Consider the following 14,359-nt stretch of genomic DNA (forward strand, 5'->3'; position numbering starts at 1 on the left):
CTTCTTTGAGTGTGAGAACTGCGTTTAGGCAATCTTATAACTTTATTAGAACTAATCACATAATCAGCTTTAAATTACAGGTAGTTTATACTAAACAGTTGCCTCTAAGTACCTCCTATCATCCATCTTTCTCCAGAACGACGTGACTGTGCAATCTTTCTCATGTGTACTCAAACGCACTTTTCTACTGCCCCGCAGTCAGCCTTATTCTGGTCCAAACGCTCTGTAACAGGTCCCGGGAATAAATCCTCTCCATCCCGACTGCAGTCTTTCTGATTAGAGTGACCTTACTCTGGTCAATTCTCTGTTCTCAGATTGACTTAGGATGACTCCAATCAGAAAGACTGCAGTCGGGATGGAGAGGATTTATTCCTGGGACCCGTTACAGAGCATTTGGAACCTGTGTTGAGATACAACCAAATATAGCCACGATTTGCTGGACAGGTCAGTATTCTTGGGGTGAAGTTATAATCAAGTGCCTATACAAGGCCTAAGTGCAAATGTAAACTCTCCCACACAGACTAATTCATAACAATTGCTTTTTGACTGGAAGAAGATGTCACAAGACAGTGGAAGTGCAAAATATTGAGTAATTCTTCAACTGAGTGATGCTCTTTGTTTTTAATTGGCTGTGTGGACTGACTTGACAGTGTAGACAGTTTTTTGAGCAGAACTTCATGCAACCAGATTTCTAGTTCATTGTAACGGGTGCATTCTGCAGTCCTTTGCACTATTTCATTATAATCGAACCTGATTCCATTGTTGTTTGAATGGGGAAAAATGGGAAACAACTTTCCAATGTGTCCTTATGTATTTTGCTGTGCCAAAGTTCAAACAGATTTTTAGAAAGTGCGATGTTTGGTAATTAAACAAATATATTTAGTTTTAACATACACAGAATGCTTATGTTGGTTTTGTTTTATTCCATTTCAATACCTTCAAATAGTTCAATTCTTTCCTTTTTGACGCAATTAGTTTTTAATATGAAACGAAAAAACTGCAGAGACTGGAAATCTGAAACCAAAACAGCAATTACTGGGGAAACTCAGCAGTCTGGCAGCATGTGTGGAGAGGAAACAAGGGTTTTCTATAACCTTCTATAAACATGGGTTCCTGATCCTGATAATTTAATGTCATGTTCCCATCTGTAAGTTGGAGATGCGAGATTATATATTTATTAATGTTCACCATATCAGTTATAATGGGCAATCTATTACTGCCCATGTCGCAATTCAAATAAAGCACAATAGGCATCCAATTGATTTATTAAGAAATAGATGCTGTTGCCAGTTCAGTTCAATCTTTTGCACAAAATTTGGCCAGCACAATGAAGATAATTATTTGCACTGTAACTGACAAGTAAGGATTTATTGAATTTTGATTTGATATTCAATAACAAGGGAGTCTTTCTTCCTCTATTAGTTTTCTTTCCATTCTCTAGGTGGAAATGCTGAGGTTGATCATCTCTTTGTATTCATCTTGGTCATAAAGCCTGCAGATAGAATGTGGAAGAGAGTGTGAACTGTCTGTTGTAGCTTGAAAAGAAACAAAGCAACCTACTCATACATGATCACATTGGTCGTTACCGCACAATATTCTCCACATCGTCGACCGTTTGCAGTAGTCTCGTGCCCTTTGTTTCAGGCAACAGCTGCATCAGACCACCAGCTACCAGAGATAGAGCACCTGAAAGAAAATGGAAGCCAATTACAATACATTGCTTTTGCTACAATGTCTTCCACAGTTTGATCATGTGGAGAAAACCATTTCCCAGTTTTTGTTTGAAAACTTGCATCATTGATTGAAAATTTGAATGTACAGTAAATGCCAGTCTAAAAATAGCTGTCATAGGTGAAACAAAATATGCACTGCAAGTGTCAAGGCTCCAGTGGGAATAGTGCACCGGAAATCAAGTCCCACTATTCTCAGTGGGGCTATCACAAATGTAAAATATAACCAATTTAGTCTCCAGAATGAATAATGCCTAACTGTAATCATGGACTATGATAAAAGAAACTTGCATCAGGTGTCATCAATGAACGAGAAACCAAAAACTTATTATAACAAAATTATCCTCTATCATGTGACAAAACAAATTATAATTACTAATACAAGTTAAACTGTACCTGCTTTAAACCTAAACATTCATTCAGACAGATGACATAAATAGCCTTCTTAGGAATATTGTGACTGAAAATACACATAAATAGGCACAACTTCTGTGATTCCAAGTTCAAACCAAAAGTATGGAATGAGATGATTTTCCTCAGTTGTTTTTTGGTAGTGATGTTATATTCTTTTTAACTGTGGCCAACCTCAACTCCAGAGTCAACCAGTTGGACCAAGGCCTTGATTTGAATTAGAAGTTACCTTTCCTCTCCCAATCTCATTGGGTATTATTTAATTTCCAATAAACAGAGAGAGAGAGAGAGAGAAAAGGATTTGGCTTGCTTACAAGCTTTTAGAAATCTTATCCCAACTGCTTCCCAGTTCTGTGATAAACTGTTCTTTAACAAACGTTTTCCTGGTCAGCTCCTTCTTGTCAAGATATTTGGTGCTGGGATGTCCCAAAAATATTAAACACTGTTCCAGCAAATGAGTTCCACTTTCCTTCAAGTCATTGAAGAAAGCTAATTATACAAGCTTCTATTTTACAGTTCATATTTTCAAATAAGATATCTATAGTCCATATCTGCCTCCCTCTTGGAATGATAAAATGCCATTTTAAATACAAACAAAACACACAAAAAGGAATTATATTAAATCACCTCACTCTTTCTTTCTACAGTTTGTACAATTTCTCATTGTATTTTCAAATTATTAACTTATCCCAGAACATTTACTTTCTTCATAATATGTCTCAATTACATTCTTCCTTCCAGCAAAGTGAACAATCCTGACATTATAAGGTTGAATTCGTAAGTTCCATTGAAATAGTCCTTACATATTGAGGATTTAAAGATGTTTGCAAAAGCAATTGGATTATTGTCAGCACATGTTAGTGCTTCTTTGGGGTCTTGATGGATATAAATTTCACAATGTTTAAGAACTAGTATCAATCCCAAAGTTTCCTTTTCCACTGTGGAATATTTCTTCTGATGAATTTCTTACTAAAGTACCTAACAGGTTACATCATTTTGCAATAAACCGCACACACCCTGAAGTCACTAATGCCTATTGCCATTATCAAAAGTTTACAAAAATCAGGTGTGGCCAATACTAGTTCATTAGAGTGGCCTTCAGCTTTCTGAAACTCATTGACTCGTTTCTGGCCCTATCATTGTTACCTGTTTTTGCAATAAATCTGTTAACTTATTAGTTTATCAAGTTATTCTCAAGCAACTATTGAATCTCAATTTCCATATGATCGTTCTCTTTTGGATTTAAATGATAGGGATGTTGGTCTGTCTGTATTGATTCCCACACAGTATCAGAGTTGGGATGTCATGTTGCTACTGTACAAGACATTGGTTAGGTCACTTTTGGAATACTGTGTACAATTCTGGTCTATCTGCTATAGGAAAGATGTTGTGAAACTTGAAAGGCTGCAGAAAAGATTTACAAGGATATTGCCAGGGTTGGAGGATTTGAGCTACAGGGAGAGGCTGGATAGGCTGGGGCTGTTTTCCCTGGAGCATTGGAAGCTGAGGGGTGACCTTATAGATGTTTATAAAATCATAAGAAGTATGGACAGGGTGAATAGCCATGGTCTTTTTCTCAGGGTAGGGGAGTATAAAACAAGAGGGCATTGTTTTAAGGTGAGAGGGGTAAGATTTAAAAGGGACCGGAGGGGCAACTTTTTCATGTAGATGGTGGTGAGTGTATGGAATGAGTTGATAGAGGAAGTGGTGGAGGCTGGTACAATTATAAAATTCTAAAAGGCATCTGGATGGGTATATGAATAGGAAGGATTTGGAGAAATGAGATGAGATTAATTTAGGATATTGGGTTGGCATGGATGAGTTAGACCGAAGTGTCTGTTTTGGTGCTGTGCAACTCTATGACTCCATCTAGTGTATGATTACAGACCTCCTTCAATTTCCAATCTAAGCTTACTCAGTCTTCCTGGAAATATAACAGTACAATGTAATAACTGTCCCACTCTTAGTTTTGACCAACTGGATTGGAGGAAGGACACTTCTGACCTGTTTATCTTTTCTTTTGCCTAGTTGCTTACCATTTCTGCTGTCCTCCATTAATCTTACCACAAAGTAGACTTACTTTTTGTTATCTTTCTCTCCACTTTGATAGTGCTTGAACATGTTTATCTAGCGTGACCTATATTTTTCTCTGTAATCTGGCCTATCTGATAAATCACTTATTCAAACTCCTAATTACCTTGTATGGACCAGTGAATCTCACTTTCAAAGGTTCACCTTCTAACACTAACACTTCACCTCCTGTTTGAAATGATCTAGCTATTGTAGATCTGTCTACACATTCTTCCATCTGTGGAATTTTTAAATGTTTCTATACTATTGTACATATTCATGTGCGCCTGTCTAAAAACATGGCCATATAATCCAACACTGAAGATTTGTTCCTTTTGCCTTAAAAACCTTTCTTTAATCAATTTAATTGGACCTCTTATCCTGTGACCATAGATCAATTAAATGCACTAGGTTAATTTAGGGAACATCTGGTAGTAATTAATCTAATGTAATCCTTTGTCCCTATCCTGTGGGTATCCATGTCTTAAACATTGTCTGAAGAATGTGATGGTATCTCTCTGCAGCTCCCTGTGTTTGAGGATAATAAGCAGTTAATGTCAATTATTTTATACTCAAATTGCTGATTGTGCCCTGAAAAGTTTTAACATCAAGCTGGAAATTTAATCTTTTTTTCATTAGATAGTCCACAATGAATAAAAAAAGAGAACCGTGTTTTGGCACAATTATAGAATCGCAAAATGTTTACAGCAGGGCAGGAGGCCATTCAGCCGATCATTCCTGACCAGCTTTCCAAACAAGCTTTCCAATGGCAACCTCCAGTTTTTATCTCCATACCCTTGCTGTAGTGATATGCCCAAGTAACCAGCCAATGCCTTCTTAAATGCCTCAATTGAATCTGCCTCTTTGACATTTCCAGGCTATACCTCAAACACCTTGTTCCACCGAAAAGGTTTTCCCACCCACATCACCCTTCTTCTATTGCACATCACTTTAATTCTATGCCCACTGATTCTTGTTCCTTTATGAGTGGGAATGGTTTATCCTATCTACTCTGTCTGGCCGTGCTCACGAGATTGAAAACTTCTATCCAGGCTTCTCTCAACCTCCTTCTGTCCCAGGAGAACAGTTGCAACCTCTTCAGTCTGAAGTTTTTCAATCCTGGAATCATTCTTGTAAATCAATCCTATGTTGTCTCTGATGTCTCACATTGTTCCTACAATGTGGCACTCACAACTGTACACAATGCTCCTTCTGAGGTCTAACAAATATCTTGTACAAGTTTGACATCTCCTCCTTACTCTTATACTCTCTGTCCTTTGTGAGGGTTTGGCACTGGTGGCCTGGTTCCTCCAGTAGTAAAGCCCACAGTTGAACAAGAGAGAATAAGCCACATCTTCTGCTGTGATTGCCAAGCTTGTGATGAGAGAGCTGGTGGCTAAACACCTACGGTTTAACTTGGCTATGGTTCTTGCTTTAACTTTTACAAGCATCTTCGTGCTTGTAGTAGGTGCATCCAGGAAGAAAGCATGTGATGATTTTGCGAAGAAATCTGAACGTGTGAAGGCATTTGAGACCATGAGGAATGCTAATGTATTAAGATGGTGGCAGTGGAACAGCAGCACAGCACAGGAGCCGGTTCCTCATCTACTCCGTTCATCTTGACTATTTTTCTTTTCTCTCTCTATTTTTACATGTTTCCAATCGGCCGTGTGGAGTGATCTCTGATGGAGCAGTGTGACCCGGTGTGGTGGTCTCGACCCTGTGGGGTGGTCTCTGATGGAGCAGTGTGACTCGGTGTGGTGGTCTCGACCCTGTGGGGTGGTCTCTGATGGAGCAGTGTGACTCGGTGTGGTGGTCTCAGCCCTGTGGGGTGGTCTCTGATGGAGCAGTGTGACTCGGTGTGGTGGTCTCGACCCTGTGGGGTGGTCTCTGATGGAGCAGTGTGACTCGGTGTGGTGGTCTCAGCCCTGTGGGGTGGTCTCTGATGGAGCAGTGTGACTCGGTGTGGTGGTCTCAGCCCTGTGGGGTGGTCTCTGATGGAGCAGTGTGACCCGGTGTGGTGGTCTCAGCCCTGTGGAGTGGTCTCTGATGGAGCAGTGTGACTCGGTGTGGTGGTCTCGACCCTGTGGGGTGGTCTCTGATGGAGCAGTGTGACCCGGTGTGGTGGTCTCGACCCTGTGGGGTGGTCTCTGATGGAGCAGTGTGACTCGGTGTGGTGGTCTCAGCCCTGTGGGGTGGTCTCTGATGGAGCAGTGTGACCCGGTGTGGTGGTCTCGACCCTGTGGAGTGGTCTCTGATGGAGCAGTGTGACTCGGTGTGGTGGTCTCGACCCTGTGGAGTGGTCTCTGATGGAGCAGTGTGACTCGGTGTGGTGGTCTCGACCCTGTGGAGTGGTCTCTGATGGAGCAGTGTGACCCGGTGTGGTGGTCTCGACCCTGTGGAGTGGTCTCTGATGGAGCAGTGTGACCCGGTGTGGTGGTCTCGACCCTGTGGGGTGGTCTCTGATGGAGCAGTGTGACTCGGTGTGGTGGTCTCAGCCCTGTGGAGTGGTCTCTGATGGAGCAGTGTGACTCGGTGTGGTGGTCTCAGCCCTGTGGAGTGGTCTCTGATGGAGCAGTGTGACTCGGTGTGGTGGTCTCAGCCCTGTGGGGTGGTCTCTGATGGAGCAGTGTGACTCGGTGTGGTGGTCTCAGCCCTGTGGAGTGGTCTCTGATGGAGCAGTGTGACTCGGTGTGGTGGTCTCGGTGCTGGTTCATCTTAATCTTCAATAATCGCTTCCAGCTGAGTGTTCCAATGTCCTGGTGTGTCATTTTCTTCTGTGGGTGGCAGATCCAAATGGTCTAGTGATCCCTTGGCCCAGTGATCCACCGGCCCAGTGATCCACCGGCCCAGAGATCCACCGGCCCAGAGATCCACCGGCCCAATGATCTGTACGATCCAGTGATCTAAATTCTCCAGTGATCCACTGGCCCAGTGATTCAAATAGCCCAATGATCCCATGGCCCAGTGACCTAAAAGACCAAGTGATCTGAATGACCCAATGATCCGAACAGCTCAGTGATCCAAATGGCTCAGTAATCTGAATGGCTCAGTGATCCCACAGGCTGATCCCACTGCCACCATCTTAATGCATTAGAATCCCTCACGGTCTCAAATGCCTTCACACATCTGAATGGTCCAGTGATCCGAAGGCCCGGTGATCCGAATAATCCAGTGATCCCATGGCTTAGTGTTTCAACTGTAGTTCTTGGTGGCGATCTTCTTCGGAGACTTTCAGCCCAGGTTTTCTGCTGTTCTGGCTTTGCGGATTTCATCCCACTCTGTCGTCCTCGTGGATGATGGTCCCATTCTGGCTCTGTATATCGTCCCATTCCGGCTGTGTGTACCATCCCATTCCGGCTGTGTACATCATTCCATTCCGGCTGTGTGTATCATCTCTTGATCGACCAGGAGATTTTAACTGGACTTCGAATAACTTTGTCTTAAATTTACTTTTTGTAACTCATGAGTTTATTTCTGACTTCTGTTATTAATATAGGTGCCATGGTTTGGCGAATTGTAACAGTTTTCATCGTGTTTTTCTTGAAAATGATATGTATGACAATACATTTTTAATACTAAATTCTAAATGAAAATTCTAAATTCTAATCTATTGGAAAGTGTGAAACTAAAAAGCAGTTTCTTGTCAAAAGGATGAGTGACAACATTGCTCCTCTATCACACACTGGGGAAATGTTACTGAAAGGATATGCTTTACCAACCTATCCCTGATTAATAAATAAAACATTTAACTCTCTGAAACAAAAGCCAAGAACACTCTATGCTTTATTAACTACTCTCTCCACCTATCTTAACAACCTCAATGATCTGCACACGTACACACACAGGTCCCTCTGTTCCCTTTGGAATTGTCCCCACATTATATATTGACCCCTGATGTTCTTCCAATCAATGTGCATCAGCTCACACTTATCTGCATCTGTCACTCCCTGCACCAACCTGTCAATGTCCCTTTGGAATTCCATACTGTCCTGCTCATCGTTTTCAATTCTACCAAGTTTCATGTCATCAGCAAACGTTTGAAATTGTTCCCTGCACAGCAAGGTCCAACTCATTAATATGTCAGGAGAAACAACAGTCCTAATTATCTTAGCTGTAGAGTCATAGAGATGTACAGCACGGAAACAGGCCCTTCGGTCCAACCCGTCCCAACCCAATCTAGTCCCACCTGCCAGCACCCGCCCCATATCCCTCCAAACCTTCCTATTCATATACCCATCCAGATGCCTTTTAAATGTTGCAATGTACCAGTCTCCACTACTTCTTCTGGCAGCTCATTCCATACATGCACCCACCCTTTGTGTAAAAAAGTTGCCCCTTAGGTCTCTTTTATGTCTCTCCCTTCTCACCCTAAACCTATGCCCTCTCGTTCTGGACTCCCTGACCCCAGGGAAAAGACTTTGTCTATTTATCCTATCCATGCCCCTCATGATTTTATAAACCTCTACAAGGTCACCCCTTAGCCTCCGACGCTCCAGAGAAAACAGCCCCAACCTGTTCAGCCTCTCCCTGTAGCTCAAATCCTCCAACCCTGGCAACATCCTTGTAAATCTTTTCTGAACCCTTTCAAGTTTCACAACATCCCTCTGATAGGAAGGAGACCAGAATTGCACACAATATTCCAAAAGCTGCAATTGCCTTTAAATGGATAATTTCTGAGAGATAAACTGATGAGCTGCATTTATTTTCAGTAATTTTCATACACAATCTACTAATCCTCAATTGAACAGTTCTTCAAAACATGGAGGGTATTAAGGTTTGAAAACACATTAAGGTTTCACTACTGCCTGACATGTGCAGTGTGTTTTACAGTATTGTAAAATCTGGGTACTAACACTCTTTGATGAACAACCACACATTCCTCACCTACAGATCTGTGAAGGGTGTCTTCGCTTCCTCACCACAACTCCATACCGAGCACAATGATATTCCACAATACCTTTCATCCCAATTCCAGAGCAAACTGGTTAGGTTTACTTGTTTAACCTCAAGCTGCTTTCTGAACTTCAATTAAAGAAGACATGCTAAATACATCATGAATTATCCCCTTCCTTAAGGAAAGTTTTGGCTACGTCTGTTTGTGGTAATACTTTGACCTCTCCTCATGGACTTGGTTTAGTTATTGCTCAAATTGCTACACATGAGGGAAAAATACCCGGAGCTTGTTCTTCTAAGTGTTCTGTCTCTTAAACCTCACTTCGACATTCTGTGCTGAGAGGTGAACCTAATAACTTTTCACTCTCACCAAATCATTACCCAGAAATAAGTTAACTCCATCCGCAGGTAATTACTGAACTAGTCCATTATCACTGTTCCGGACATCAAGTCACATTCCAAATGCACTTTGTACAAATGTGTGTGCTCCATTTATAATGCTACTTAGGACTTTGGCTTTCAATATACTCCCGAAAAAGAAAAAAAAACCTAAGACATTCTCCCGCAAAACAGTTTGCATAGCTCCTGTTTCATTTAAGATAGTTTTGGGTTTAGCTGTATTATTTGAAGAAAAAAGGTTATCCTCCTTTTTGACAAAGACATTTCATATCTCTCATCAAACTTACTCACCTCACCTGCACTTATAGTAGTTTTTATCCTCCACTTTGCTGATTATAGCCAAAGCCACAGTTTGATCTGCTGCATTTTCTTTGTGTGTTCTCTTCTCAAGTTCATTCTTATGAACTCCATTAAGTGCCATGGGGTTCCCATTCAACTTCCAGCATTCTGAATGAAAGGGTCCCACTCTGTCAGAATGGAAATACTTCAGGCCACCGTTCTCACTTCCACGTTCAGTACCTTTCTTCCTGATCCGAGGAGGAGATCTTGCTGCATTCCCAGATGTCTCTTCTTTACCCTAACTACTTGTCTTCCTTTCTACTCTTCCACCTTCTATCCTTCTTGGGTTTACAGGGGTGACAGAAAATACATTTAGTTTTACAGATCAGCTCTTGTTATTATCCATTACTGCTACCTGCTTTGTAGCTGCTACCTTCTGGTCTTCGACATGGGCTCCAATTATAAAAAAGTAGTGAGTTTTTAAATTCTTCAAAAAGTCTGATTTCTCTAAGCGTTTCAGACATGGTATTTACCCCTAATGTCCATTTCCACTGGTAAAAATTATTTTGTTTTACCCTTTCAAGTTCAACGCAGATTTGCACAGGCAGCTTCCTTAAATTTCAAAACTTTTGGCCCAGGAACTTCAGGAATTAACTCATCAGACCCAGAGCAACCTTTATTTTAAAATGTCATAATTCACAGGAAGGTCCTCTGACAGTTATGCATAAACTTAATGCACTCTATTTAATGTACTCAGCTGTTTTATTGTTTTGCTTCATTTTCAAATGAATGATTCCGCATCCTTTTCCTTAACTTTTAATTGTGTTGTCATAGAATTAAACATTACTTCAGATTGTGGCGAAGCTGTTCTCCATCTGAGTCTTTTTTTTCTTTTAATTGCAATCTTCTAAAGCTATATTCCTTTTCTTTCCTCCCATCTGTTCCCCTATGTAATTCAAATTCCAGCCTCTCAAATTCCCTTTACACGTTCCTTTTCCGACCTCAGGGATTCTCACTCTCTTCCTCTTTTTCTCTCAAGCTCAAGTCTCTTCATCTCCATCTCCATTCTTTCCAAGTGCAATGTTCTTTCCTTTTCTGTCTCTCACCCAAGCTACCTCAATCTTTTTTCATGCTGAAGTTGCCCTAAACTGTAAACCAATCAGAATGATGTCCAATGACTCACTGTTTGGAATGCCTGATCACTTTTGTATTTGCACCAGTCCCAAGACTTGTGCTAATATGTTCATTACCTCTACCTTCCTAGTTTTTGCAGGGAATTCCACCTTTACCCTCTTTGCCAATCCCACAGCCTTTAACTTTGTTAATTCTTGTAAAAGAGTCAGCTCTATTTCCTTTATCTGGGGATAGTTTTCACTGCTTCCAATGCTACCTTAAAGAACAGCATGAAATCTTGTTTCTGTCCTTTTATCCTTTAACAATTAATCTGATCCAATATCACACTGTCTATGTTTAAAGATCCTGGACCTAACAGCTCAAACTCTTGTCACAATCCAGGTGGGAATAGTGTGCTGGACGTTAAACCTGACTTTTCCACAAGTTATGATGAAGTATGAATTATCACCAATTTAATCTCTAGGATGGTGTTAGCCAGAGGCTGCTCACACATAAAAACAGCAGCTTGTGAACTGAAGTAACCCGAGCTCCAGCCATTAGCTCGTGCTGGGTGGAATTAGCTCGACTCAGATGAAAGCAAGGGAAGTGACATAAGGTACAAATCCTTATTTGGTGGAAGGGTAATGAGGTAATGCTAGCAGTGCCTTAGGCCAGATCCTATAACAAAAGGTCACAGGCTAGCCAATGAAGGTGAGACATCACAGTTCAGGAAGATAAGGATCAAGGACATAAATGAAGAATTCCGGGCATGAAGCCAGCAAAAACTCCAGAGATTAACAAGAAAGGAAAGTTGGAAGCATGGAGTGTGCAGCGAGGGATCGCCCAGCCAGTGTGAACTCCTTTATATTCTCTGACTGTTTAGGGAACATCAGAGAAGTTTAGTGTGCGTGGATGTAGATTTTCGGCTTGTATGGATTGCGTGCTTGCTTTTAACCCTTTCTTAACCAAATGGTGTGAACTGTATGTCTGCTTTAACTAAACTCATAAAGCTAATTGTTAATTGATAGAGACTTGACACTTTGCCTCTGTGTGCCCAACCAATAACTGTTGTCAATGCGGTAACCAGGCAACAATGGTTAATGTCTGACTGACCATAATCTGAGAAAAATAAAGAAAGCAACGAACTAGAACACCAAGGACGGAATCTTACATATTTTGATGAAGACTAAGTTGCGTGCAGTTTTTTTTTGGAGACGTTCTACCTGTGAAGCTGAACAGGTACTCTCACTTGGTATCTTACCAAACTCGCTTTGTTAATTAATTAATCTTTGGAGTCTCTTACTTCCAATTTCTGTCCCATCTTTTCACGTGCCATCCTTGGAACAATGCACCTCTCAGTGGCTATCCTAGAATTCATTGGTATCTCTTGCCCACGCACCACCTTTGAAAATCTGATGTGTACCAGGGCGAGCACTGTCAATTTGGAGCTGCCCTGCACAGTTCCTGACATTTGGCCCAGACACAGCAGACATGAGGGAGATTAGATTAGATTAGATTACTTACAGTGTGGAAACTGGCCCTTCGGCCCAACAAGTCCACACCACCCCGCCGAAGCGCAACCCACCCATACCCCTACATTTACCCCTTACCTAACACTACGGGCAATTTAGCATGGCCAATTCACCTGACCTGCACTTCTGTGGGAGGAAACCGGAGCACCCGGAGGAAACCCACACAGACACGGGGAGAATGTGCAAACTCCACACAGTTAGTCGCCTGAGGTGGGAATTGAACCCGGATCTGCACTCCACTTCCCTGGTACTGTTTCTGTAGCAAGAATTTCCTTTTCCTCCTTTTGTTCTTGACTACTTAGTGTTTTTGGAATACTAATAGTCCACCCTGAACACTGATACAAACTTTGGAGACAAAGCAGAGTTAACATTTTGAGTCCAGAGACCCTTGTTCAGAACTGAACTGGAATCCTTAACTCTGCTTTCTCTCCACTGATGCTACCAGACCCTGATGATTCTCCAGCAATTTCTGTTCTCGTTTCAGATTTCCAGCATCTTTGCTTCACCTTAATGATGCCAAGCATCGCGTGCAGTTCTAGTTACCTTGATATAGAAAGGATACTATTAAACTGGAGAGGGTGCCAAAAGATTTACCAGGATATGGGCAGGAATGGAGAGTTTGAGTTATAGCATAGGCTGGGATGTTTTTCACTGGAGTATAGAAGGTTGAGAGGTGATTTTACAGAAGATTATAAAATCATGGGGGGGGGGCAGAGATAAGTTGAAAAGTAAAAGCCTTTTCCCTAAAATGGGCGAGTTGAAAACTAGAGGACGTATTTTTAAGAGGAGAGAAGAAAGTTTTAAAAAGCAACCTTTTTAAACAGAGAGTGGTTGGTTTGTAGAAAGAACTTCCTGAGGAAGTGATGGATGTGGGGACAGTTATAGCATTTAAAGGGACACTTAGATAAGGAGATGAATAAGATGTTTGGAGGGATATGGGCCATGTGCAGGCAGGTGGGACTAGATTAGTCTGGGAACATGGTTGGCATGGACTAGTTTGGCCGAAGGGTCTGTTTCCATGCTGTATGATTCTATGGCTCTATGATTCTTCCAGTTCCTGATTCCACACTGTTATTTTCCCAGCCACGTTCACTAGGGGGACACACATTCACTTTGGAATCTCTATTGCTCTGCATTGATATTTAAAGAAGCTCTTACTGATCATTTTCATGTTATTCTCTCAAATTTAGAGGGTTGAGGGCTGATCTAATCGAAGTTTTCAAGATACTAACAGGAAAAGACAGATAAGCTGTTGCCACTGATTGGGATTCTAGAACCAGGGGATATAGTCTAAAATTAGGGCCAGACCATTCAGGAGAGATGTTAGGAAGCAATTCTACATACAAAGGATGGTAGAGCTTTGGAACTTTCTCCAACAGATGGCAGCGGATGTTAGATCAGTTGCTCATTTTAAACCTGTGACAATAACATTTTTGTTAAGTAAAGAATCAAGGGATAAGGCTCTTATAAGGAGTTAGGCCACAGACCATCCATGATCTTATTAAATGACAGAACAGGCTCGAGGGGTTGAATGGCCTACTCCTGTTCCTGTGTTCCTATTTGCTATTTTACCTTCAAAGTTTACTTTCTCCCTCCTTACTTCTTTTTTTGGTTGATTTTGTTGACATTTAAAACTTTCTCAATCCTCTGTCTTACCATTAATCACTGCCACACTCCATATATTTTTTCTTTCAATATGATATCATCCTTATCTTCCTTGGTTAACCACAATTGTCATATCCCATTCCTAGAATCCCAATTTCTCACAGGGATATGTCCATATTGTGAATCAGGAAGTACTTTCTTAAATGTCTGCCATTGTTCCTCAACCATCTTTTCTGCTAAATTCCTTTCCTGTCCACATCAGTCAATTCTGCCTCCATTCCTTTATAATTTGGTTTAGTAGCACAGTGGCTCAGTGGTTAGCTC

General features: G+C 41.5%; 1 protein-coding gene across 1 annotated transcript in view; it reads right to left on the minus strand.

The window, feature by feature from the left end:
* Positions 1-922: 922 nt before the first annotated feature.
* Positions 923-14,359, minus strand: part of LOC140483191 (solute carrier family 22 member 3-like) — a 44,404-nt gene continuing 30,967 nt past the window's right edge. Inside the window, exons 10-11 of the mRNA XM_072581244.1 lie at positions 1,587-1,686; positions 923-1,492 (exon numbers count right to left, since the gene is read on the minus strand). Coding sequence (XP_072437345.1) covers positions 1,438-1,492; positions 1,587-1,686 — 155 coding nt within the window. The 3' untranslated portion in view covers positions 923-1,437. The remainder of the gene's footprint in view (positions 1,493-1,586; positions 1,687-14,359) is intronic.

The sequence above is a fragment of the Chiloscyllium punctatum genome, chromosome 11 (assembly GCF_047496795.1).
Source record: "Chiloscyllium punctatum isolate Juve2018m chromosome 11, sChiPun1.3, whole genome shotgun sequence".
Taxonomy (NCBI): Eukaryota; Metazoa; Chordata; class Chondrichthyes; order Orectolobiformes; family Hemiscylliidae; genus Chiloscyllium; species Chiloscyllium punctatum.